At 57.2% G+C, this 24844-nt stretch overlaps 1 protein-coding gene across 1 annotated transcript; it reads left to right on the forward strand.

Annotated features, from left to right (window-relative positions):
• Positions 1-2993: 2993 nt before the first annotated feature.
• On the forward strand, positions 2994-10463 carry NXNL2 (nucleoredoxin like 2). The gene is made up of 3 exons (XM_045772392.2): positions 2994-3007; positions 3097-3420; positions 10295-10463. Exons 2-3 carry the CDS (start codon positions 3119-3121, stop codon positions 10461-10463), a joined length of 471 nt encoding a protein of 156 aa, XP_045628348.2. The 5' UTR covers positions 2994-3007; positions 3097-3118.
• Positions 10464-24844: the final 14381 nt, after the last annotated feature.

The following is a 24844-nucleotide window of genomic DNA, read 5'->3' on the forward strand; positions in this document are numbered from 1 at the left end:
GTCCCAGCTGGTCACTGAGAAAGCCAGGCTTCTGTTTCTCACTTGGGCATCCTCCCCCTACAAGGGGCCAACCACTATTTTGAAAGTGAGCCTTGAAGACCTCACAATATCATTCCCTAGAACAAATATTTAAATACAGGCAAATAAATAACTCCAGCATGAATATCTAAAACCAGGAAACTCAGAGTGTGATATTTACACACTGGGATGTCTAATTTGGTTGCTATGCTGATCAGAGCAGACAAAGTTTCCGTGAGAGTATTTGTGTATTTGTAAGCAGTGGTAGAAATAAATGAATCATTGTCACGTGTACATGTTGTAGTGAAAAGAAAAAGTCGGTTTCATGTGAAATGGCCTAGGATCCTGTTTTCTCCGTGTGCCCCTCGCTGTGTGGCATCCAAAGGCAGGGTGGAGAAGAGGTGCTCTGGCTGGGACTTCCCAAATACTCCCACTCAGAAAAATACTGTCTCTGACGAGGAACAACCTCGATCACAAATGTGGGGAGCGTGCGTGCTGACCACAGAAAGCAGAGCCATGATCATGCTGTAGTGTGTCTTCCCGGAGACACTTTGAAGACCCGTGTGCCAGCCAGCCAGTGTTAGCCCCGGAAACGTTCTGCCCTGTGGTCAGTGCCCTGGCTGTGAGCCAGCCAAGGCGTCTGAGCCCCTGATAGCTGTTCGGGAGAAGCAGAGCTGGGCGCCGGTTAAAGGCTACGGGCAGATTTTATTCAGTACTACTGCGGCGGGGAAAGGGCTGAGCTCAACTCTGAACACAGGCGGTGTTGGGGTTTACGGCCAAGGGAGAGGGTAGGGTGGAGTCAGTGGATGGAAAGCCACTAAGAGGAGACCCCACGGCAGGGGATTGCTGCTGAAGGTAAGCCAGGGTGATCAGTTCCAGGATGGAGGACTGGCCTAGCAGGCCGCGGACTCGGGGACCAACCCAAGACGGGAGGACTCAGGGGAGGCTCGGGGGAGTCTGATCGTTAGACAGGAGGACATGCAGGAAAGACTGTGCTTCAGTTGTGTGAGGACTGGATGATAGGGCAGAATATAGGTCACAGACTGTTTTGAGTGGTGGCAGAGGGCACGGAGAGGGCGCTGGCAGGGTGGGGCGGGGAGGGCAGAGCCAAGAAGGGCCTCACGCGGCAGCTCACAAACGTCAGGATGGGAGCGCTGTCCAGCCTGGCCGTGATTATCTAGGGCACGTAAAGCTGATTAGCAGATGCCCGTGCTCAGCGCACCGTAGATTCCTGGAAGGAAGTCCAGTGTGAGCTGATGTGAAGTGACCTGGCTGGGATTAGGGGATGGCAAATCCTGGTTCTGGGACTCCATGTGTGTCTGTTCCTGCGTTAGTGAGGGTAGGTGTGTAGGAGACTGTTCTGGCTGAGGCAGGAGAGGATGCTGGGCCTCCTCCTGCCTCTCAAGGCACCTGGAGCCCCCTCCCCACTTAAGGAGTGGCCAGTGGGATGGAGTGGTGGGCCAATGACACAGGCTCACGGGACAGGAAGGGCCCTTGAAGACTGGTGAGCCGGTGAATGAGCTGAACAGGACTGGTGTCCCTTGCTCCTTCCAGGAGCTCTTTAGGGCAGGTCCCCTCCGCACGCGCACGCACACACACACTCGCATGTACACACACGCACGCACCCACACGCACACGTGCACACAGTCACACTCAGACCAGCCACAGGAGGGTCCCCTGGGGAGGAGGGGTGTTCCCCCAGATCTCCCCTCCCTGGAGGAATGCCCAGGCTTCACTTCACTGTGGCCGCAGGAAGGTTCCTGCAGGAGTTGGCGGGATTTATACAAATAGCTGGAGATTTCCCCTGTGGGAGGGTGTCACTAAAAGAAATGCTCCTCTATTTTGCTCCCTGTTGAGATAAAAGGAAAAAGGCCAAACAGATCAAAAAAGTTTTGATGACATTTAGAATTTCGGGGCATTCCATTCTGCTAGTTTAGACAAAAGTCGGACCTCCACATGCAAAGGCCCTCCTCAACTTTTTCCTCCCGGTGGCCTCTAAGTTCCCCAGGTCTTACAATCCCACAGCGAATCGAGGCTTTGGCAGCGGGCTGCTGGGAGCGGCATGGGTCCGAAAGAACGTCTGCCAGGCCCTGCGTCTGCCCGGCGCGCTGGCTCCACTGCCCGCAGGTGCGTCCGCGGTCCGTCAATTCCCGCCGCGCGATTTGGGCCAGCCGGAGGGGTCAGCGGCCCGCGCCCAAGGGCAGGTCAGGAGCCCGCCCTTATTTACGTTTGGTGTTTTGTGCATCGTGAAGTTTTGCATTGATTTTGAAGTTTTAAAATACTGCAGTGGAATGTAACTTACCCTGATCACTGAGTTTTTTGGCGCTTAAGTCCCTTAAATCTGCGTCCCGCGGGACTGTCTCACCCGCCGCTTCCCCGCCCCCGCCCAGGCAGGAGCTGAAATTACTTTGCTCGCTGCGGGATCCCCAGGGCCGCCAGAGTGCCTGGTACGTTAATACTGTCACCTCTTGGGTCGACGGGACGCTTGGGGCGGGAGCGCGGGGTAGGGAGAGCGCGGGGGAGCGCGGGGCGCAGAGGGGACGGTGCCAGAGGGGAGCAGAGATCGGCGGGGCGGGGCGGGTTCCGGGAGGGGGGCGACTGCGGAGCCAGGTGGGGGCGCCGTGTGAGGAGGGACTGGGCGGAGAGCAGGCGGAGACCCGGGAGGGCGTGGTGGGCGGAGGCGCCGGGGCGGGCCAGGCAGCTCGGCCTCCTGGAGGCGGGAGCTGCTGCAGACGCCGCTGCTTCTGGGTCGCAGGTGTCTGTGAGTGTCCCTCCCCCGCCCAGTGCGCACACCCCTACCCCAGCGAGAGGCCGAGGCCGGGCACAGAGCAGGTGGGGCCCCAGGTCCCAGCACAGCCCGAGTACGTCTGGTGCGGCACTGCCACCCGCCCGCAGGTGACCATCTACCTGCATTCCCCGCCCCCCCCGCCCCCGCAGGTGTCTAACGGCCGCAGGTGTCCATCCCGCACAGGTGTCCGCCCCCGCAGGTGTCCGCTCCTCAGGTATCCGCTCCCGCAGGTGTCCGTCCCACGCAGGAGTCTGTGCTCCCGCGCTCACCGCTGCCCCCGCCCCCCGCAGGTGTTCCCCCTCCCACCCGGCCATGGTGGACGTCCTGGGCGGCCGGCGCCTGCTGACCCGCGACGGCGCGTGGGTGGAGGCCGAGGCCGCGCTGCAGAACAAGGTGGTGGCGCTGTACTTCGCCGCGGGCCGGTGCGCGTCCAGCCGCGACTTCGCGCCGCTGCTCTGCCGCTTCTACGCCGAGCTGGTGGCCGAGGCGCGGACCCCCGCCCCCTTCGAGGTGGTGTTCGTGTCCGCCGACGGCAGCGAGCAGGAGATGCTGGACTTCATGCGCGAGCTGCACGGCGCCTGGCTGGCGCTGCCCTTCGACGACCCCCTGCGGCAGTGAGTGGGATAGGGCTGGGCGGCCGCGCGGAGCTGGTCCCCGACCCCAGGGGAGCCTCTCCCGCGTCCCCCGTGCTCCCCGCTCCAGCCTCCCAGCTCCTCCAGCGGGGCTGCCGCCTCCCCTGGGGCTTGGCGAACCTTGCCTCGGCGGGTCTGCTGTTTCCAACCAGCTCGGCTGCTGCGGCTGCTGCGGTGGCGAGGTCCCCTCGCGCAGGGTCTCACGGCTCAGAGAGGAGTGTGGAAGCAGGAGAGGGAGCCTCGGGAGGCTCGGGTCAGAACTGGGGACCCTGTGTGCCCTACCGCGGGCGGCCAGGTGTCGCGGAGCGGGCTGGAGACCATGTGCTGTGGGCGGGAGGAACCCCCTCCCTGCTGGCCGGGGTGTGGTTGGACTGGAATTTCCGAACTGTAGAAAGAACCAGGTCCCTGGACTCCAGGGGGGTTAATGACAGAGGCCAAGAAAATCCACCAAGGGGAGCAGGGAGAAGGTGGGATGGGGTGAGGAGGGGGCACTTGAGTGGGGAGAGGGAGGATGTGGGGAGGAGGGAGATGGTGGGATGGTGGAGGTGGGGTAGAGGAGGTGGGAAGTGGGAGAGAGGACAGAGAAGGTGGGAGGGAGGAGGGAGAAGGCAGGAGGGAGTTCAGGGAGGATGTCAGCAGGGCTGGCAGACTGGAGGGAGCAGGGCACTGATTGTCGGTTGGGGTCTGTGCCGTGGTGACAGCCTCCAGACTTGGGTGTACATTGCTCCTCACAGCGGCGTTACCCCAGCACCCCGTAACAGATGTGGAGTGAGTTTCTGGGTGTGCTTTCCAGGGGCTTCTTTTTTCTGGGGGCTGTTATTCAGTTGTGGTGTAATACCCCACCTCCCCCCCCGCCCCTCCTTAACCATCCTGATGACGTTCCTTGTGGACAGTTAAAATGGCAGCTGGCTTTGGAAATGTTGTGGGAGAGCAGTGCTTCCCGCAGACACGTGGGGTGGGGGATGCTGAGGAGGTGAGCCTCAGGCCGTCCAGGTGGGCACCTCGCTCCAGCAAAGTCTTACTGATGACTGGTCTACGTGACAGTGAAAATAAGCCCGAGTGGCCGTTTCGTGGGGGTGAATCTCCGGGAGTTACTGGCAGATGATTCATTATAGGGTCTGCTCTCGCGGTGGTTGGGAAATGCCTGTGATTTGCTTCACGCTCAGGTTCCGCGCAGGTTTTGAATGAACACACTCAGTTTTGGAAGTGACGGGGTGACCATGTTGGTCATCAGGCAGAGCTGGGGCCTGGGCAGAGCCCAGCTCTGGGGTTTCCCGTGCGGTGAGGTAGGCGAGGCGTTTGCTGCCCAGCGTCATGGTGCTCCTGTGTCGTATGTGGGCTGCCCCGATTGGTGAGTTTGGAGCTGCGGTGGTGGTTGTGTGCCAGCATTTGCCCCATTTCACAGATGCGTCCCTGAGGTGTGAGGAGGCCGGTGCTCCCGGCTCTGGAGCCTGACTCTGTCCGACACTTCCCCTTCGTCTCCCCCTCCGAGGGGTCCCAGGGAACCAGGAGCCTCAGCTCCTCTGCTCGGCCTCTCCCCGTCTGCCAGGGAGGGCCTGGCCGGGCTCCTCCTGGTTCTCCTGGGATGTGGTCACAGCCCTTGAGGTCCACTGCCCTCAGCCGAGCAGCTCAGGTCCTGTGCGGCCAGCCTGGTCTTGGGAAGAAGCCAGCCTCGGTTTTCCTTCTGTGAGGTTAGCTCCTTGCCCTTCTGCTCTCCAGACGGGACCTCGTTAGCTCTCCTTGTGATTTCTGTGGTAGGAAATGGGCTGTTCTGTGGGACTACGGGGAGCTACGCCTGAGTTCCGCCCATTCCAGCCGGATACACAGAATCAGATGACCAGCAACACGGAAATCACCACCACCATGGAGCACAAAGGAGTGTGGACGCATGCGGGCAGCCTTTGGGGAAGTTTCCAGAAGTGTGTGGAACACGGCGCTCTGTGTGGTGCCCCGGGCAGGTGGGGCCAGGACAGGAGTCACCGGGGCCCCTCTAGGTCCGTCACGGTCCGGGACCCTGGCCACCCACTGGTTGACTGCTGACCCCCTGAGTCCCAGGATGAGGAGGAGAATTCCGCAGACAGCCCCCACGGGGGTGCCCTGGGCATGGCTGGCGGCCGGATGGCTGGCGGGTGATCACAACCCTTCTGCCTGGACACACACGTGTTTACTGATGTCCCCGCAGCCGGTGCCTATGAGCAGCCTGAGTGTGGGGACAGCACCGAGGATGGGGGGTCCTGCCCATCTTCCTGCCCTTTATTACGGGCCCAGCGCCCAAGCATCACCTTCTGCTTCTGCCAGCAGGAATTCCTGTCTCCTGCTGCCACAGGCAAGACCCACTCCGTGGTGATTGTCATGGACTTTATGATTGCCCTGGAACCTCAGTAGGCCCCCGAGAGGCCTGGAGTGGCCCTCCCCACCTCCAGTCCGCTCTGGATCCCACTGCCCCCACCATGGGCCAGGCGGATGGATGCCTCAGCCCTCAGGCTGATAGGTTTTCGTTGGATGGAGAACACAGCTGGCCATGGCTTCGTTTCTCGAGTAGACAATGGCTCCATTAGAGCTGTCCACTGGATGGGGTCCAGTGGGTGCTGATGCCAAGCTTCTCGGCAAGCCCATGCTCCCTGCCCTCTCCCCAGCCCTGTGTCCCAGCTCCCCCTGGGCCTCCTGACTCAGCACGTCCCCGTCAGGCACCGCCTCTACTGAGTCTGGTTTTCTCATTGCTACTTCCTTCACTTAGGCCCTGGACCATCGGCATGTTCTCACTCATCCCCCCGCCTCAGTGTCCATGTCTGACGGACTCTTGTTCTGAAACCCTCCTCCTCTCATCAGAGGCAGTCTGGCCCCACCGGGTCAACCCCAGCTCCCCAGGGGGCTCAGTCCATGTGTTGTCTGCCTCACACTCACCTCCTGTTGCCCCTTTGTACCTATGTTCCGGCCAGACTGGGCAGCTGATATTCCAGAATACCCCGCATCTTTCCCACCTCCAAACCTTGCACAGGTGCTGCAGTCACCCAACCTTGGAGCCCCCACTTCCTCACCTGGCAGCCCCTACACCTCCCCCGTGCTTCTGGGGGCGCTGGGGGCATTTCTGGTGGGGGGTGGTGGTGCTGTGCCCTTCCTGCACCCAGCACCACCGGTGGGAGGAGAGTCTCTGCAGTCTTTAAGGTTGGAGCAGACACTGTCCAGCGCTTGCTGCCTGCAGGCTGTGTCTTGGGTGGGTGGCTGGAGCAACTGGAGAGATTTGCTGGCCAAGTCTTCCAGTGGCCAAGGTGGGAAGAGGCTGGAACCAGAGTTGCCATGGCAACCCAGAAGGACTTGTGCAGGGAAGAGGACATGCTGTGTTTGGTGAAGGGAGGGATCCAGGATTGCAGCAGTGCCCAGTGCCGAGGGCTGGGAGGAACTCGGAATCCCTGACAGCCACAGTACTCCGAGTTCTCACACCTGTGATGTGCGTGGCCACGGGGCTCTCCCTTCCCAGACACAGCCTGCTCCCTGGGGACACAGTGCTCGGAGCAGTTGGAGAGGCTTCCAAGGTTACGGTTGTCCCCTGGGCGGAGGCTGCCAGGGTGGGGATTTGAGTGCCCACATGGCTGACTCTGAAGCTATTCGGGAGCAAATGTCTATTCCAGACTCCACCTCACCGCCCTAAGCCCGGCTTGCCTTGCGCCCCCCTGACGGAGTCAGAGCTGATTTTGCGTTGCAAGGGATGAGAGCAACAGCTCCAAGCTTAAACAGCAAATGTTGTTGATCAGCTTAACTTAAACATCCCAGAGTCAGGAGCTGGTCTCGAGGGAGGGGGGAGGCCAGGGAGGACAGTTTGCTTTCTGCCATGCGTGCTTCAGGCTCAGGCTGCAGCCAGTGGCCACCTGGGAAATCCCGTCTCTCCTCAAGCTGGCAGAGTGGCTGCTGCATCTCAGGCTGCATGTCCTCACACGTCCTCTTTCCTGGCACACGTGCAAGGGCTCTGCAGGGTCTCACGGGTTCTGAGTCTGCTGGGCACCCATCTGGTGCTGGTCAGCGGAGCCAGGCTACGCTGCACTGGACAGTCAGCCCGGCTGGAACTGGGGGTGGGCTTCCCATCAGTAACAGCCCGTGTGTTTTGATCCCTTGGCAGCTGTTGGTCTAGTCACCATCTCATCCTCCCAGCAACCCAGGGAGGTGCGTCGTGTTTTTCCCATGGTGTAGGTGAGGACTCTGGGGTGCAGGGAGGTTGGCTAGCTTGCCCAAGTCCCTCAGCTAGTTCATGCCAGAAAGTGCAGGGCTGTGGACTGGTCAGCAAGCTGCAGACTCTACCACCCAGACAGTCAAGGGCACGGTTCTCAGCTTCCCTCCTTGGGGTCCCTGGATGGTGGAGGGAAGGGATGCAGGCGGCCCTGGGAGATTGGCAGGCACGAATCCCTGGGGGATTGTGGGCTCCACCCCCACCAGCAGGGGCAGGAGACTCTCCCTGGTGCTGCTGCTGCTGCCGGTCTGGGACCCATGCCCAGAGCACTCACTGCTCCTGCTGCTCCACGGTGGGGCCTGGACCAGCAGCCGCCACATGGGGAGCCTGGCAGGCTACGGGTGTGAAGTCAGGAACGTGTGTGGGCTCCGCCAGGAGATCCCCTCACCACCCTCCAGGACACCCCAGGGCCCCCTGGCCTTGAGGGTAAGCCCTAGAGGGACCGCTGTGACGCGGTGGACGCTGCACGCCCCGCCATGCTGCCCACGGCGGAGGCCCGGACAGAGTCTCTCGTGGGCACCGCCGTTTCCTGCAGCTGTTAAGTCAAGGGCTGCTGCGTAGTTCCTCTTTTCTTCGTGTTTGTTTTATGCTTTGGGGGAAAGCTAATTTCTTAGGCATCTCAAATTCCTGGGGTTGTGCAGGATTCTGAAAACACTGGGGGGCCTCTCCCCCACCTCAGCTGGGTCCCACCCCGCACCCCACGAATTGCCAGACCTGCGGGCTCGTGATTGAGGCCGGGGTTCATCCCGAGGTCGGCGTCTGTCCAACTGTGCTTTGCGTTTGTCAGTCCTGGTGTCTGTTTCAGTCACGATCACGTTTAATAGCTGACTTGTTTCTCTCCGACGTTCATGTCTCCTCCTCACATGAGTAACTGGGGGACGCCGCGCAGACCGGCTTCTAGAAGCTGCTGGAGGGGCAGCCAGCCCAGCGCGGGGTTCCTTCGGGAACCGGCAGTCCGGGCAGCGGTGGGGCGTGGCAGGAGTGATGGGGCCCGCCCGTGGTGTCCGCGAGCAGTGTGGAGTCCACCGTGGGCTGGGACTGGTCATCGCCTGACTCCGGATGCTCCCGTGTCTTCCTTTCTCCCTCGGGCAGTCCTGGCAGAGCCCTGCTCCGTGCGTCTTCCCTGGAGCCAGGTCGGTTTGTCTGTCCGTGACTTCTGTGTTCGGTGTGCGTGCTTCTCGGATCAGACACACAGCTCGTCTACACAGATGCTTGTCCTTCAGGAGAGTGTGTTTAAGAGCACAGCTTCTGTGTCTGATGGTGTGTACGGCTGGGGGTCCGGAGTTTATTCTGCGTTGTCCTCTTCTAATTAGGTTGAAGTCTGTGCTGCTGTTTTATGTGTAACATATGCTTATTTAGTTTTTAAACTCATTCCAAAAATTATTTCGTATTGATTTCCAATTTCTATTATGTTATGGTCTGATTAAGTGGTCTATATGCTATTGATTATTTGAAATTTATTTATTTTTTGAAGATTTATTTATATATTTGAGAGAGCATGAGTGGGAGGAGGGGCAGAGGGAGAATCAGACTCCCCACTGGGCAGGGAGCCCGACACGGCACGGGACTCACGACACGGGACTCACGACACGGGACTCGATCCCAGGAACCTGGGATCAGGACCTGAGCCGAAGGCAGCTGCTCAGCCGACTGAGCCACCCAGGCGCCCCTGATTATTTGCAATGTATTAAGATCCCTCTGTGGCTGAGAGCAGGCTGCTTTTGTCACCGTCTCTCGATGTTTGAAAACAAGGCCATCTCTCTATGTTGGGTGGAGCCAGAAAGCTGCAGGAAGGCCGTGACGGAGGCGTCAGCGGGAGATGTGGTAATGGGAGGCTCTCACGTGCGTTTTTCCTTCCACACAGACCCACAGTCCTGAGGTGACAGATGAGGGAAATCAGCTTACTGTTTACGGGAGGCTGGAGCAGGCCGGCCTTGGAAACGGGGAGGGATTTTCATCAGCTGCCCTGTCCTGAGGACAGTAATCCCGGGGAAGGTTATGGGGAGAAACCAAGAAGGTAGACACTATTTTCTCTAAATGGACACAAATAATTTTGTAAAAACATCTCTCACAGGGTTGCACCTGACAGGAAACGTAACAAGAAATGTGTCGTACTGTTGACCAGCCTGCCGTTGAGTGTGCTGGGCAGAAAGTCTCACGCGGCTTTGTGTGGCTGTAGAACTCGAGTGTTTACTCGGACCGCGGATATTGTTCTGCTTCTTGAATGTAGGAGGGATGTAAATTTGTTGGGGGTGTCTCTGGGTTTAAAATTGCACTGTCCAGTATGGGTGACACCTGCCACTTGTGGCTACTTAAATTTAAATTAGCTGAGATGGAAAATTCGTTTTCTCAGGCCTGTCAGCACTTTCAGGTGCTCCAGGAACCCTCGCAGCTGTCAATTGGGGCAGCTCAGGTCCAGAGCCGCGCCCTCCCTGCGGACGCTCCCTTGGCTTAGGGCAGGCCCGCAGCAGGGAGAGTAGGTGAAGAGGAGCCCAGTGCGGAGGAGGGCGTGCCTGCAGGTGGGGGGCTGAGGCTTGGCAGGGTCAGCTGGCCGGCCCTCGGGGAGGCCCCGGTCCCCTCGGACCACCTGCTCCCCTGCTGACCCGGCCCTCCCCTCCCTCTTCTCTCCTGCAGTGAGCTGAGGACCAGGTACCACATCTCCGTCACCCCCAGGCTGGTGGTTGTGAAACCCAGTGGGGAGGTCATCACAGACAAAGGGCGGAAGCAGGTCCGCGAGCGGGGGCTGGCCTGCTTCCAGAACTGGGTGGAGGCCGCCAACATCTTTCAGAATTTCTCCGGATGACACGGGGGTCTCCAGGCCTGGGCAGGTGCGCCGCACGGGAGAAGGGGAGTGGGCTGGTTTCCAATCTCTGCCCGCACCAAGGGAGCTCGTGTCAGAGCAGAGGCGAAAACACCGCCCAGGAAGAGCGCGCCCTCCCTGCACGGACTTACTGTGATTCTTCTTAGCGTAGCTTTCTCCGCGGGGACTTGAGCAGCTTCACGTTGAGCGCGTGGAAATCTGTGGAACCGTGTATTTTATACCCACTCTTCAGGTGAGATAATATATTTATTGACACATCGTCTGGAGCTCTGTTCATGTTGGTGATTTGCAGTCACCCTGCATTTATTACTGAGGTTTGTGGAATCCACATGCTTTAATAAAGAAACCTATGTCCACGGAGCCCCTGATCTCCTTCCTCTTCGCGGCAAACCAAGTGCTCTTACGCGGAGAGAGAAGTGCGGCGGGAATACCGTTCTTGAGCACTTGGTTCTGTGTTTCAAAGTGCCAGAGCTTTTCCAGGCTGTGTGTTCGTGTCTTCAAGGTCCGATGCGCGTCTCCGAAAAGGTGCTGGCGGGTCAGGGAAGCAGAGGCCCACGCACCGTCTCTGCAAAGAAGAGCACGAGGGGGTCTGTCGGGGGTCCCTCACCAACCCCTGCTTCCTCTCGTGCTGCCCGGGCACTTGTCACTCAGGTCACTGGGATTCGGAAATACCGGGTCCCCTCCGGCCCACCTGCCGGGACCCTCGGCTGAGGATTTGCTGCACAGCTGTCCCTCGGAGGGCACCACACAGACACACGGACACAAACACACTGCGCACAGACACACATAATTCAAACAACACACGTACACAGCGCACGCCCCACATGTGTGTTCTGAGTGCCTCTCCACTCTCTCCTCCGTTGCGTTCTGCTCTGGGTCCATGAAAGCACAAAAAGGTGTCTGTGTCTGTCTGTCAGTCAGGACAATAACACTACTTTAATGTCTTTTTTCTGCGTAGTTTCTGTTAACCCGAGTTCTTTTTCCTTCTGTTTATTTAGGGGGACTACAGGGCACCCCAGTGGTTTGGGGCCTAAGCAGAACCCCAGCGGGTTTCAGAGACCAAAGGGGCCCCTGTGGGGTTGGGGGACTGTGAGACCACAGTGGAGTTGGGTTCTGAGCTCCCCTCTAGAGTGGTCTTGCTGGTTCATTCTGAGGTGACCTCCCTCCTGAGCTGGCCATGTCCGTCAGGAAACCCCCTCGCATGTCCTGTTGTGGGCAGAGGACTGGCCGTGGCTCCTTCGGGCGTCCTGGGCGCACACCTCTGGGCGCAGTCCTCGGATGCCCCTGGGCTCCCCTGCTCCAGCCCCGTCTCCGGCACGAGAGGCCCCTTGGCCAGCTCTGGGCAAAGGTGTGGAGCGTGTCCCCCGGGGCAGGTCCGATGACCTCCAACAGTGGTCAGTGGGTCCACGGTGCCGGTGCCGGCTCGCACAGCTGTGGGCCTCGGGGTGGGCACCACCCGCTCCCACAGGGCTCCTGGCATGTTCTACTGTTCGCTCTTTTGTTTCCCAAGATTTAAAACCCCCGCGATGATTTCACTCCATGAAGCTGTGCTGTTAGGGGCACGTGTTAATCGCGGGTTTGCTTGACCAGCGAGAAAACCCGCGAAAAGAGTTCATTTTAAGTGTGACACCACGAGGAAGACTCCTTTTTAAATTGTTATTTCATTTAGCGAACTGACCCAGTGCTGTGCGAGTCTCATTTTCTGCCTTAAACTGCATTTCTCATCTTCACAAGGCCCCCGGTTGCACCTGCGTGTTCCCTGTTACCTCTGCGTCTGCCTGACGTGGCCGTGGAGCAGGAGCATGGCACAGGGGGTCTCTGCACACCGAGGGTGGGGTGGCAGGAAGTCACCCCTGGATAAAACTGGATGTGGCTAGACCAGATCTGGGGTCAGCATCCTGGACCACATCCCTCTGCCCCATGTGGAACCCCCCTGCCACCCGCGGCCCATGGGCTCAGTCCCGCCCTCAGAGAACAGTGGCCGCTAGACAGGATTTCCACGGGTTACCTGCCTCCCGAGACAGCACTTCTCAGGCTGCACCTACTTCTCCTAAATATCCCTCCAGAATCGCTGTGCACCCCGCGACGGCAGCCTGCAACACTGTCCCCTGCCCCTCGTCTCTCACTTCCTCGTCAGATAGTATGTTTAGTGTCTGGGTTTGGTCTGCAAGGCTTTCTGGTTCTCCAGACGCTGCATCGCGGGGGGCCTGGCGGCCGCGGGCACTGCCACATCACACAGGGAGAGGAGAAGAGACTCTCCGGCTGCGGTTACAGGGAGAGGGCGGGCTGGGACTGGGCACGCCTCCATTATGCTTCAGAGACGAGATCTCTTATCATTCCTGGTGAACACAGACCCCGGGACGGAGGCCGTGTGGTTTTGGGGCTCGCATTCTCAGGGACTAGGCTCGCGGGAAACGCTGCTTCTCACGGATGTTCTTTTGCTTTTCTGCTCTTTTTCTGAAACAGGGAAGTCATTACCTTTCCTTACACGTGTGTCATGTTTGTTTTCTTGTGACGGATAATCCTCTTTGGTTTGAGGAGAAATGCGTCACATTAATACAGGGTTTTGGGTATCTGTTAATTCATTCGGCAGGCGTCTGGGCTGGCAGACGTGATGACGTGCGTGCTGAGGCTGGTGGGGACCCAGGCAGGGTGTGGGCTCGCGACGCCGGGGGGCGGCTCTGGGGAACCTGCAGGGACAGCTGTCACCTGACTCCACATTCAGTTGAGACCTCAACTCCATACTGGGAGAGCAGGTCTGAGGCCTTTCCCAGACGGGATTATTTCTCCACGCTGGTGGCCGCTGTCTGCCGTGAGCTGGGCAGGGGAGATCCCTCTGCACTGAAGGAAGGCCGCCGTGCTGGGGTGCGATGCCAGTATGGGGGTTCTCGCTGCCGGAGGCCACCTCGCCCAGGACGGTGCTCTGCCTCTCCTGGTGTCCACCAGCAGGCTTTGCCGCACGCCCCGTGCTCAGCACATGCTCACAAGCATCCCGTGGAGCCGGCTGTCCTGAAGAGTCACTGTAACCCACTGGCTGAAATAAAGCCCCAGCTGGGCAGGACCAGGGGATGGGGTGGGGTTGTCCGCGGGGCAGATTCTGGGAGAAGGAAGCTGCATGAGACTTCTGGATGACAGGGGCAGAGAAGAATGTTTTCCCAGCTGGGGCAAAGCTCTCTGCAGGCTGCTGGCTTTTGTAAGACTCCCTGCGGGGTCCTTCTCTATCCTCCCTCTCCCCCTTTGGGAGGAACCCAGGACCCGCAGACTTGGGGAGCCCCCCTTCCTCCCAGGGCTTCTGCGGTGGAGGTGTTGGCGGGAGGGTTCTGGGGGCTGCTCTTACAGTGCAGTTGATTAAACCCACCCAGTCAGAGCTCATCCCAATGCACAGAATTGGTGGATTTGAGACATTGTTTCCTGCATCTCCGCGTTCAGGTGGAGTGGTGCCCACCGTCAGCTGGGACGGGTGCCTTGCCTGCGGCCGTGAGCCTCCCGCACTCAGGCACACCCCGCACGCTCCCAACTGCCGGACGCCTGCCTGCCTTCCCCAGGGCCTGTTGTCTGAAAAGGCCCAGAGGGTCAGTGCAGGGCCCCGAGGGTTGGAAGTAGCAGGCCGTGGGGAGGGGGGCCAGCTCTGGGGCCACATCAGGAAAGCCCCCGAGCCGCAGGGGGCCCCCACCTGTCACTTGGACGACCGCCATGGTCCCTGGCTGGACTCTGGGTGTCCACTCCCCACCTCCTGGAATGTGTGGTCCACACAACAGCGAGGCCCGTCCTTCACGTGGAAATCAGGTCGTGTTATGACCCTGTTTCCCAGCACCTGAGACTGCGGCCGGGTCCTCAACTACCTTGAGAGCAGAGATTGCACTCGTATCTGGTTCTAGAACTGCACCTACTCCATGCTCCGTGACTACTTGTCAACTGACTCAATTCTAAGATTTTATTTATTTATTTACTTATTTTAGAAAGAGGGACAGAGTGCGTGTGCGTGAGCACGAGCTGGGGGAGGGAGAGGGTAAGAATCTCAAGCAGACTCCTTGTTGAGCGCAGAGCCCCATGTGGGGCTGGAGCCCACGAACAACCCTGAGGTCATGACCCGAGCCAGAATCAAGGGTCAGACATCAACCAGCTGAGCCCCCCAGATGCCCCTCACTTACTGGATTCCGATGTCTACTGAGCCCGATCGTGGATGGCGTCCTGTAGGTTACTGGGTCCAGCTGCATGTCCGTGGACTTGATGCTGGTCTTTAACGGTTGCTGGGTTGGGCACCCTCGTCCAGGTGACTCCTAGCGCTTTGGCTGGGACACAGAGAATCTGCGCCTGACTTGGTGAAGAGTGAAGGAGCGAGTGGTCTCTCCCGCCCTGAGGTGCGTGCTCGTGCTTCATCACCCCGGAGGGAATAACCTTTCTGCTGCTGGGTTAGTCCGGGCAGCGGCTGCGCTTGGACAGCTCAGGCGTCTCTAGTCCGAGCCACAGCCCAGTGGAGCCGTTCTGGGGCCAGGCGCACCTGCTGCTTCCTGAGGCGGGGCCAGTGTGAGGCCGGCGCGGTGCCCACGCCCAGTTCCAGGCGGCCTCGCTCCCCTGTCTTCATGCTCCCTGTCCTGTCCATCCTCGCCTTAGGGGCCACCCCTTTCTGTGTGGCCACAGGTGGCCCCTGTGGCTGGCTCAGGCCCCAGGGCAGAGGAACTGGAGAAAAGTCTGTAAGGTTCCGAGTGCACGGAAATGTGCACCGGGCACATTGTGACGCGGCGCGTGCCCTGAGGAGTGTTTGGTGATGCTTCATTGTAATTAATTCATATCCCATTAGGTGGCCACCTGCGGCTCGTGACTGCGCCTGGAACTGTGCCAAGGACAGCACACTTGCAGCCCAGACTCTGTCCCCTGGCCGCCCCTAGCAGACAGCTGGTGCCATGGTGCGGGCTCTGAGCGGGCCTGGGGCTGGTCCCGCAGGGCCCAGGACACTGCCAGGCACGTGGATGGCCTTCCAGCCGTGCTCTGTCTGTGTGCTTGCACATGCTCGGTCCCCCCAGCCTCACACAGCACACTCTCGTTTGCCATGTCCGTGGCTGATCTTCCCTGGCTTTGTCTTATTTTCAGAATTTTCTTGGGTATTCTCCTGTATGCAGTTTTTCCATAACAAGCTAGACATGGCGACCAGGTTCGGAAGAGAAGCTGCTGAGATCCGCTGGCTCTCCGTCTCTCCCCCTGCAGCCCTGAGCCCTTGTGCCTTTTCCCGTGTTTGGTGCTGTTGCCTTTGTAAAGAACGCGTTCCTCTCTCATTCTCCCTGTAACTGGTTTCTATTTATAGAAAAGAGGCCCCTTCAGCAGGTGGATCTGTCTTCAGCCAGCGTGATGCTCTTCCCGCGGCGCTCAGCACACACGGGGCACCGGCTTCCACAACGTCCCCTTCGCCTCCTTCCTTATGATTTGCCTCTCTTGTGCTCGTCCCTTTCCTGAAATTGTAACCACAGTGGGGATGTGGTGAGAATGTTTCTGGTTCTTCACCATCACGTTTGGTACCTTTTTTTGTTTAAGATATCCTTTTTTATCATAAGAAGAAAATATCCACTTATTGGTAAGTGTTTTTAAAATTTAATCAGGAATGAATGCTGAACTTTTTTTTTTTTTTTAAGTAGGCTCTGAGCCACACAGGCACCCCTGCTAAATTTTTTAAAAATGCCGTTTTAGCTTCTCTGCAGACAATAATGTGGTTTTTCTTCTTTGATTTATTCACGTGGTGAATTTGGTGACTAGACGTCCCAGTTTGAACCACCCTCGCATTCCTAAGGGATACATCCTACGTGGCCATGACTTACTATTGTTTTAATGAGCTGTAGAATTAAATTTGCTAATGGTTTATTGGGGGTGTTTGCAGTGGTCGTCATCCATAACACTGCTCATTTTGTGCTATTTTTAGCCCTATCGCACAACCTGATGTCGTACGCGCCATGACGTGCTGCCTGCTTCTGCAGACTTTGGTGCCGGTCCAGGGCACTGTCCATTCGCCCGTATGGTGTGCCCGGGTGGCTTCACATAGGGTGAAACTCTGGGTTTTGCTTGTTTCGTACTTCTCAAAGATGTGTTTTCTTTTGGCGAATAGAGAATATGGAGCCATGCTACCCAGGGTTCAATCTTTTGTTTAGAAATAAACACTTATGCTTGCCTTCTCCTGTGAGGGTGTAGAAATGCCACGTCCTCGTCTGTAAAATAGAGGCTACACCTTTCTCGTAGTCTGTTGGGGAGCAGATGGATTACTGACACACACAGACTTCTAAGACCAGCGTCTGGCACACCGTAAACCTTATGTAAGTGCTATTGTTACAATTAATGCTATTCATTTGTTAACAACACAGAACGCCAGGTTTAGCTGGAGGAGCCCAGCCGCAGCTCGATGGCCTCACGTGGTTGGAGCTCGAGCTGCAGGTGTGTGGAAGGGCCCCTGCATGTGTCCGACTGGAGACCGCTTCCCCTACTGCTGGTGAGGTCCTACAGTGAGGAATGCAGGCGCCTGCTGATGGGGGTGAACGTTCAGACAAATTGGGTGTGTCTGCGCGGGCTTCCCCCTGACCGTGGTAGGGGCGTCGTGAGACAGGAGGCCGGTAAACCTGTCCTGTCGGCAGCGTTAACTGGACGTGTGGATGGGAAACAGGAAGGCTGCCCGAGCCCTCACAGGTTGTTAATTCCAAACAGTGTAGACTAGACACTGGAACTCTGGTGTGGGCAAATCTTCGGTACCTAGCCTAGTGTGGGGTGTAGACGAGCCCGTGATGGGAGCCTGTGGCCGCCATCCACCTGCTTGTACTGGGACTCCCGACTGCAGAGTTTTCATCCAAGGGGCCGTGACTAACTCGATATCAGACTGTGATTGGAAATGCCGTCCCGACCTAAGGACATACAATAATCTTGAGTCTGAAATACCCACGATGTCTCCGGTAACGTCTGAGCAACACTCCCACGGAGAGGTCAGTGCCTGAAGAGCTCCATAATGCAACGGAAGTGTTTGCGCGGGACCACGCAGCGGGGGAGTGCGGAGAGCTGGCGTGCTCACAAGCAGGTCGGCACTCTCCTAGAAACGACTGCTGAGTGGTGGCTGGGGGGTCGTTTAATGGGTGTGAGAAAGTTCTGCAGATGGTTGCACCACAGTGCGAACAGACCGAGTGCTGCCCAACTGTATGCTTACAAGCGGTTCAGATGGTAAAATTCGTGTTTGGAGTTTTACCACAATTAAAAGAGCAAAAGATCTGTATGGGTGTTTCTCCGAAGACGATATACAGATGGTCGATGATACACGGAAAGACGCCCACCACGATGCGTCAGGAGAGAAATACAGATGAACTCCCGCGAGCTGCCACTTCATCACTAGGCGGCTGTAGTGAGTAACAGTAACGAGGGTCCAGGCTTGGAGCCCCGGGAGCCTTTTCACTGCTGCGGGGAAGGCAAGATGGCACAGCCTCTTTGGAAAACAGTTTGATGGTTAAACCGCGTGTTCCCGCAATTCCACTCGTGCGCATACACTGAGGAGAACCGAAAACGTATGTCCGCAGATAGACGCGTGCACAAATGCTCCCTGCTGCATTGTTCATAAATACTCATTATTCATTAATAAATATTCATAAATGTTCGTAGACGGCAGAAACACACCAAAGGCCATCAACCGGCAAACATGCACAAAATGTGGTCCGCGTACACCGTGCCGTTACCCACAGCAGAGGGACTGACACACTGGCGCTCGACACAGCGTAGATCCTTGGAAAGACTCTTGTATCGACCCACATGGAGGTGGGTCAGTAGCTTGTCCGTAAGGCGGTCATCGATCCGTCCTCTGTGTAATGAGTGTGCCTCTCAACACCGGCCTCTGAATGGGCTCCTTGGCACACCTGACGCTGGGTCTCGCTGGCCTGCCGCGGCCTCGTCCTCGTCCTCGTGAAGGAGCTCCTGTCCTCAGGCCCCGCCGGCGGGCAGGGGACACGTGCAGCTGAAAAGCAGGGGCGAGAAGGCGGCGGACAGGGGACTGGGCTCTCAGTCAGTTCCCAGTTAACAAGCTCCAGAATGGGGGGGCATCAAAGACAACGCAAATGCTACCACTCTTTTCTGGTCCTGAGAGTGAATGCAGGTGGTTTTTTTTTTTTTTTTTTTTAAGATTTTTATTGATTAATTGGAGAGAGAGAGCTCGAGCAGGAGGGGTGGAGGGAGAGGGAGGGAGAACCTCCAGCCCAGTCCGCACTGAGCGCAGAGCTCGACACAGGGCTTGATCTCACGACCCAGAGATCACGACCCGATCATGACACCAAGAGTCAGACGCCCAACCGGCTGAGCGGCCCAGGCCCCGCGTGCAGGAGGTCTGATTGTGGGTGCATTGTTTGCAGATCGCAGAAGCGTGTCTCAGATGAGCTTCGTTGTGCGTGGCACTTGGTGACGTGGAGGCTTCTCTCCATAGCTGGGAGGTGGCAGGTGCCAGGGCACGTTGGCCTGTGGGGAGTGGCGGCGTTTGGCGCGTGTCCTTATGGGAGGCCCTGGCTTCTTCTCCCGTCACCCCCTTCTCGCCAGGGCCCCCGTGCGCTCACTCACTGGTTTTCCGTCCTCACCTGGGCTCAGGAAGGGTGTTTGAGTTGAAGCGATTTTGCGCTTTGCTACCCCTGGCCTCGTCTTTGTAAACAGAAGTGGAATTTTGTGTGGGGAGGGGGAGGCTGTCCTTCTTAGGTGGGGTCTGCACGGCATTAGCATTTGCTGCAGACATCAGAGGCGTAAAACACCACCCATTTTCGTCAGCTTACAAGTCCAATAGCTGGTTGGGCCAACGCAGTGGCCTTTGCTGGGCTGTCGCATGTACTGTGGCCAGTGGGCGGCGGGGAGCTGGGCGCGTGGTCCTTGTCCCCCCGCATGCACCCCTGGCCTCGTTCTCATGGGGATTTGGGGATTCCAAGCAGGTGCAGCTCTGTTCTGATCTCTGCTCGGGTCACATTCGCTATCTTTCCACCCATGGTTCTGCCCGAAGTCCTGTGGGGGAGGCCGCCTGAGGACGTGAGCATGAGGAGGCAAATTATCAGCCCTGTTTGCGAGCTGTCCGCCAGGGTTCAGAGACGAAAGCCACCGCTGATATGGCTTGAAGCACAAATTGTTAGTACGATAAGGAGAAAGCAATCCCTCATGTGACCACGTCTGTGTGGTGCAGCTCTGTCCTTTCTCAGGTATGTCCACGTTAGAAATACGTCCCAGTGCCAACGAGGGTCCCACTGACAAACTGCTTCCGGAAGCTTTTCTGAGCCAGACGTTCCACTTATAATTCAGAAGAAGCTGAAATTCTGTCATCGCCTTGAAGAATGGTCAGTCCTGGGCAATTATCCTATCATGGGGATTTTTCCCCCCGGAGAAGCTGTGTGAACATTCTTTTGAACCCAAGTAGATCTTTACGGTCACAGACAGTTTTCTGCGGTAACTGTGTTGATTCTCACTGCTGGGATTTCATTCCTCGGGTTTCTGATGTGTGAGTTCCCTGGGGTGTGTCCTGCTTGTGTGCGTGAGTGGACAGACTCCACCCCGCCGGGTGTCCAGGAACAGCGGGAGAAAACGTTTCCCAGCACCAACGAGAAAAGTGAAACAGCCGTGCTGCGCCTGACAGGGCACCTCTGGGGGTCCGCATGGCCTCCCCTGCCCCTCGCTGTGGGATTTAGTGCCCGCCTCCCGCTCTGCCTCCCCTGCCCTCAGAGGCCCAGCCCGCGGTCTGTGACTTCAGGTCCTACCTTTACCTCCAGTTGTCGCCCTTCCTTCTGCTCTTCACAGGTGCACGTTGGCTTGGTCGTCGTTGGGAATATTTATTTGTTGAAATGAATTAAATATTAATGTAAAACATGCTCGTAGTCAAAAGTGCTAAACATAACTGAAAGTCTCACAGCAACAATAATGGAAATGAATTCTAATTTTTCTTTTTCTTTTTTTTTTTTTAAAGATTTTATTTATTTATTCGGCAGAGATAGAGACAGCCAGCGAGAGAGGGAACACAAGCAGGGGGAGTGGGAGAGGAAGAAACGGGCTCATAGCGGAAGAGCCTGATGTGGGGCTCGATCCCATAACGCCAGGATCACGCCCTGAGCCGAAGGCAGATGCTTAACCGCTGTGCCACCCAGGCGCCCCATGAATTCTAATTTTGAACAAAAAACCCCCCATGCTCTGATCCCTGGAACAAGAGCCACCTTCAGAAATGTGCTTCACAATTGGGATTTAAAACTGCCCCCAGGCAGGGAACAGCCCCTCCTGTTGCTAACAGAAACAGCAAGTTTATCTTCCCCCAAGACACTATTTCTGGCGTCTTCTGCTTGTCCCAGGCCGACAGGCCTCTCTCTGCACAGATAGGGTGGCCAGCCCTGGTCCACAGCCCGGGGTGTGGGTCGAGGTCCAGGCCTCCGTGTCCCCGTGTGTGCATGTGTGTTTGTGAGTGTGTTTGTGTGTGTGTGTGTGTGTGTTCTGGGGGTAGGGAGCCCTGTCCCGAGGTCTCAGGTGCATGTGGGCGCTCTGGTTCCCGTGCCTGGGTTGTGCATTTCTGGTCCCCGCCAGCAGGGGGTGCAGGTGCTTCAAGAAAGTGGGTGCGCGGCATCCTGGGGCCAAGGGGAAGGCCTGTCACTCACAGTTACACGATGCTGTATGTCAGTTCTATCTCAATAGAATTGGAAAGAAAGGAAAGGAGTGCTCTACTGATAGGCTTATGGTGGTTACTTGCACAACGCTACCGCTATCCCAACTAACCAACTAACCAACCAGCCAACCACCCAGCATTCTGACCACGACAGTCTGCCAGGCACTTGCTAAGCGTCTGCAAGCCGTCATGGAGTGACAGTGTCCTCCAAGCGTGGGGAACCGAATGCATGGATGGGGACCTCGTGGTTCCAGTGAGGACTGTGCCCCACTGCCCAACATGGCGCCTGGGGCAGTCCTTGCCCAGGACCAAGCTTCTCCGTGGGGGCCACACTGTTTCCACCATGGGTTGGGCATCAGTGACTGTTCCTGGGAGCTCGGGCTCCTCGCGGCTCACTCTCCACTCAGGCTGTTCTGATTCCTGCCATTTTATTAAGAAAATGTTCAGACATACAGAGACATTGGGGGCACCTGGGTGACTCAGTCAGTTGAGCGTCCGACTCTTGGTTTCAGCTCAGGTTGTGATCTCAGGGTTGTGAGATCGAGTCCTGCATAAGGCTCTGCGCTCAGTGGAGTCTGCCTCTTCCTCTCCCTCTGCTCCTCCTTCCACTCGTGCGCTCTCTCTCTCTCAAATAAATAAATAAACAAAATCTAAAAAAACCCCAAACCATACACAGATGTTGAGAGTGGACACCCAGACACCTGCCCCTGGATTCTACAAAAATGTTGACCATGTGTGTGTGTGTTGGGGGTGGGGGTGGGGTTTGCATATCTGGCCACCCATCTTTGTCTTGATCTATTTCATTTTGTTATCAACTAAACTTCATACTTTATTTGGATTCTTAAATCTCAATGGTGGTGAAGTACACGTAGCTTGAATTTACCGTGTTAATCACTTCTGAGCATACGGCTCAGTGGTGTTGAGGTCATTCACTTTTTGGTGAATTCATCACCACCCAGAACTTTTTTCTCCTTCCTACCCCGAAACTGTATGCCCGTGGAGCAACTGCCAGCTCGGACCACCATTCTGCTCTCTTCCTCTATGACCTTGACAGCTCCAGGTGCCTCGTCTGGGTGGAAATTCAGGATTTCTCCCTCTGTGGCTGGCTTCTTCCGGTTAGTATCATGTCCAGCATCCACGTTGTGATGTGTGTCCAAACTTCCTTCCTTTCTAAGGCTGGATAATTTTCTCTGGCGTAAGTGGGCCTGGTTTCATCTGTCAATGCGCAGACCTCGGAGCGCGGAGGACACATCTCCCTTCTTTACACCCCTGTGTTTGGTTCTGTGTTATGGCCACAATGGGAACCCGTACAATGACCGACCGTGACATGTTGAAATTAACCTCAGAAAGGACCCGAAAGGGCCTTTTAGTGTCTTGCTGATGGGGCCAAGTTGTGACCTTTACATTAAAAAAAATAGAAACCGCGTGAAAATCCCGCAGGTTGGGGACATCTAGTTACAGGGCTGCAAATGGGGTGGCGTGGATACAGAATTCTGTCTCTGACCTCACCGGGGTTCACATGCCTCTGTCCACATCTCCCCAGTTCCCGACCTCATGAGGACTCCCATCCAGATGCGAGATCCTGCAGACACTCGGACTCTGTGGGTCACAGGCACGTGCCTGTGCTCTGCTATCGCTTTATTATTGGTAACCTTCCAAATGGCCCACGATGTCTCCCCACCTTGTCTTTCAGATCTTAACTAGAGCGTGCAAGTGAGCAAGGGAAGCCTGTGTCTGTCCAGACCACAGGGTCCTCCTTGAATGGGGAGACGACACATTTCCACACCCCCTCTGCAGAAATTGGTGGACATGGTGCCCAGGACATCACACAAGGAAGCGGTTGGGTTTGGACCCGTCCGTCTGCCCAGCTGGGCTGTGGGGCAGGTGCTGCTGGACCTCACGTCCTGTGCTGGGGTCACCCTAGGGAAATGGGCCTCCAGCTTTGGACTTAGACGCCCTGCTCTGGAGTACTCTGTATATCAGGTGTGTGTGTATAACATCCACTGGGGACCATGCATACTGGTTTCCTGGCTCCCGGGGGAAACCGGGAAGGAAGCTGAGATTGGAGATTGACCCCCAGGTCTCATATGTGTGGACACTGCCGGCTCCTCTGGCCACCCTGTGTCCTGCAGAACACCATCAAGTCATGGGATTTCTCTGGTGACTGTTAGGAGTTAGCTGGACAGTCAGATAGTCAGGGCCAGGGTCCCCAACAAGGAAATATGGAGTCAGGACGGCTAAGATTAAACAGCACTGACGTCCTGTTCTGCAACTTAGACAGGAACACACTGACATTCTGCTTTGCAGCCTTTGCAGAAACGACTTTTGCAAAATGTCCTAAAATAAGACAGTTAGCCACAAAAGAATTTGTCAGTTTCACGGGCAAGGAGCAGTTAAGACCTAAGCCCAGATGTCAGCAAACAAAACAAAACAAAAAAAGCCCATCGGCACGTGGATGTGAATCTAATAGGCAGACGGATATGTGACCAAAGCCCTGACTGGCACGACTCAGCACACCCTGATTGCTTCAGATAGTTCCGCAAAAGAGCTCCTAAAAACCCCTAAACTTAGAAACTCCGTGGGCAACCCCAGAAGCCCCTCTCCTTCTCTGGGAGCTCTCTACTCTTGCTCCGTAAACTTTGCCCAGCTGCCCACCTCTCTTCATCTGGTCCACCTCTTCATTCTTCGAAGCAGCGTGACCAAGAACCACGGCCAATTTTAACGCAGGCCACGTTGTATGTTATACAATGGCCGTTGCCACCACCTCTTTCTCTAATTCGTATGAACCTAGAAGGCCCTTCACCCATCGATGGGAGGAGCGGGCGCCACCCTCGGCCCCGTGCAATCACAGTCGCTGAGGGGCCGTATCGGAGAGGGAGGGGGTGTCGTTGTTGGGGAGTCCGTCGCAAGCTGATGAGTCTTCTGCAAGGGATGCTATACGCCACGGGACAGGGCGTGCTGGCCGTCAGCCATGCGGCAGTGCTGTTAAGAAAAGTAGCTGTCCCCCCAAGCATGGGGTTGTGTCCCGCCGTGAGTCTCGGGGTCCTGGCAAGGCCAGCACTGGCGGGGGCACTGGGGTTTCAGGCAGGCTGCGCGTGCGCCCTCGCCAGGACGGTGTGCCTTCTCAGCACAGACTTGCTCACGCGGCGTGGTCTGAATCTGGGCCGGGTCTGAGCTTTAGCAGCAGGATGGGCTTGCCTGGAGGCTGGCGGGGGACAGGGCCGCGATGCCCGCGAGACTGTGGACACATGCGTGGCCCCGCGGAGGGCTGTCTGCGCTCCGGTCATGCAATCAGGCAGAGAAGGGAGTGCGAGGCCAGGAAACGAATAAACAAGTACAGGGGCGCCTGTTTATGTAGTGCTGACCCCCCAATCTGACCTCAGGAGCTGGGAGCCCGCGTCCCCTCATACTCAGCTCATTCAGTGGCAGCTACAACACAGCGCTTGGGCTGTGGGAGAGACACAGGTGGACACCTGGAGCCCGGGACCGCTCTGAGCAGCAGAGTGTGGATGACGGTGCCCTGAGTAGTTTGGCACCTGGGGGGGCTCTTTCCTTGGCTCCGTGACTCCCCAGCATGGGGAGACACACGGGGAGACTCAGCTCTGACAGTCGTTCTGGGGCCAGAAGGAGAAAGCCATGATGAAAATGACCAATGGGCATCTTGGCTGAGCCCGTGGCCTGGCACGGGGTCTAATGTCCCCTCGGTGCAGGGTCTTGCTGGTCTGTCTAGGCTCTGCAG

The sequence above is a fragment of the Ursus americanus genome, chromosome 34, assembly GCF_024610735.1.
Source record: "Ursus americanus isolate L20-20 chromosome 34, mUrsAme1.1.p, whole genome shotgun sequence".
NCBI lineage: Eukaryota > Metazoa > Chordata > Mammalia > Carnivora > Ursidae > Ursus > Ursus americanus.

Coding starts and splice junctions, on each gene's coding strand:
- NXNL2 (XM_045772392.2), top strand. CDS start 3,119: ATGGTGGACGTCCTGGGCGGCCGGCGCCTGCTGACCCGCGACGGCGCG. Junction 3,421..10,294: donor TTCGACGACCCCCTGCGGCA/GTGAGTGGGATA, acceptor TCTCTCCTGCAG/TGAGCTGAGGACCAGGTACC.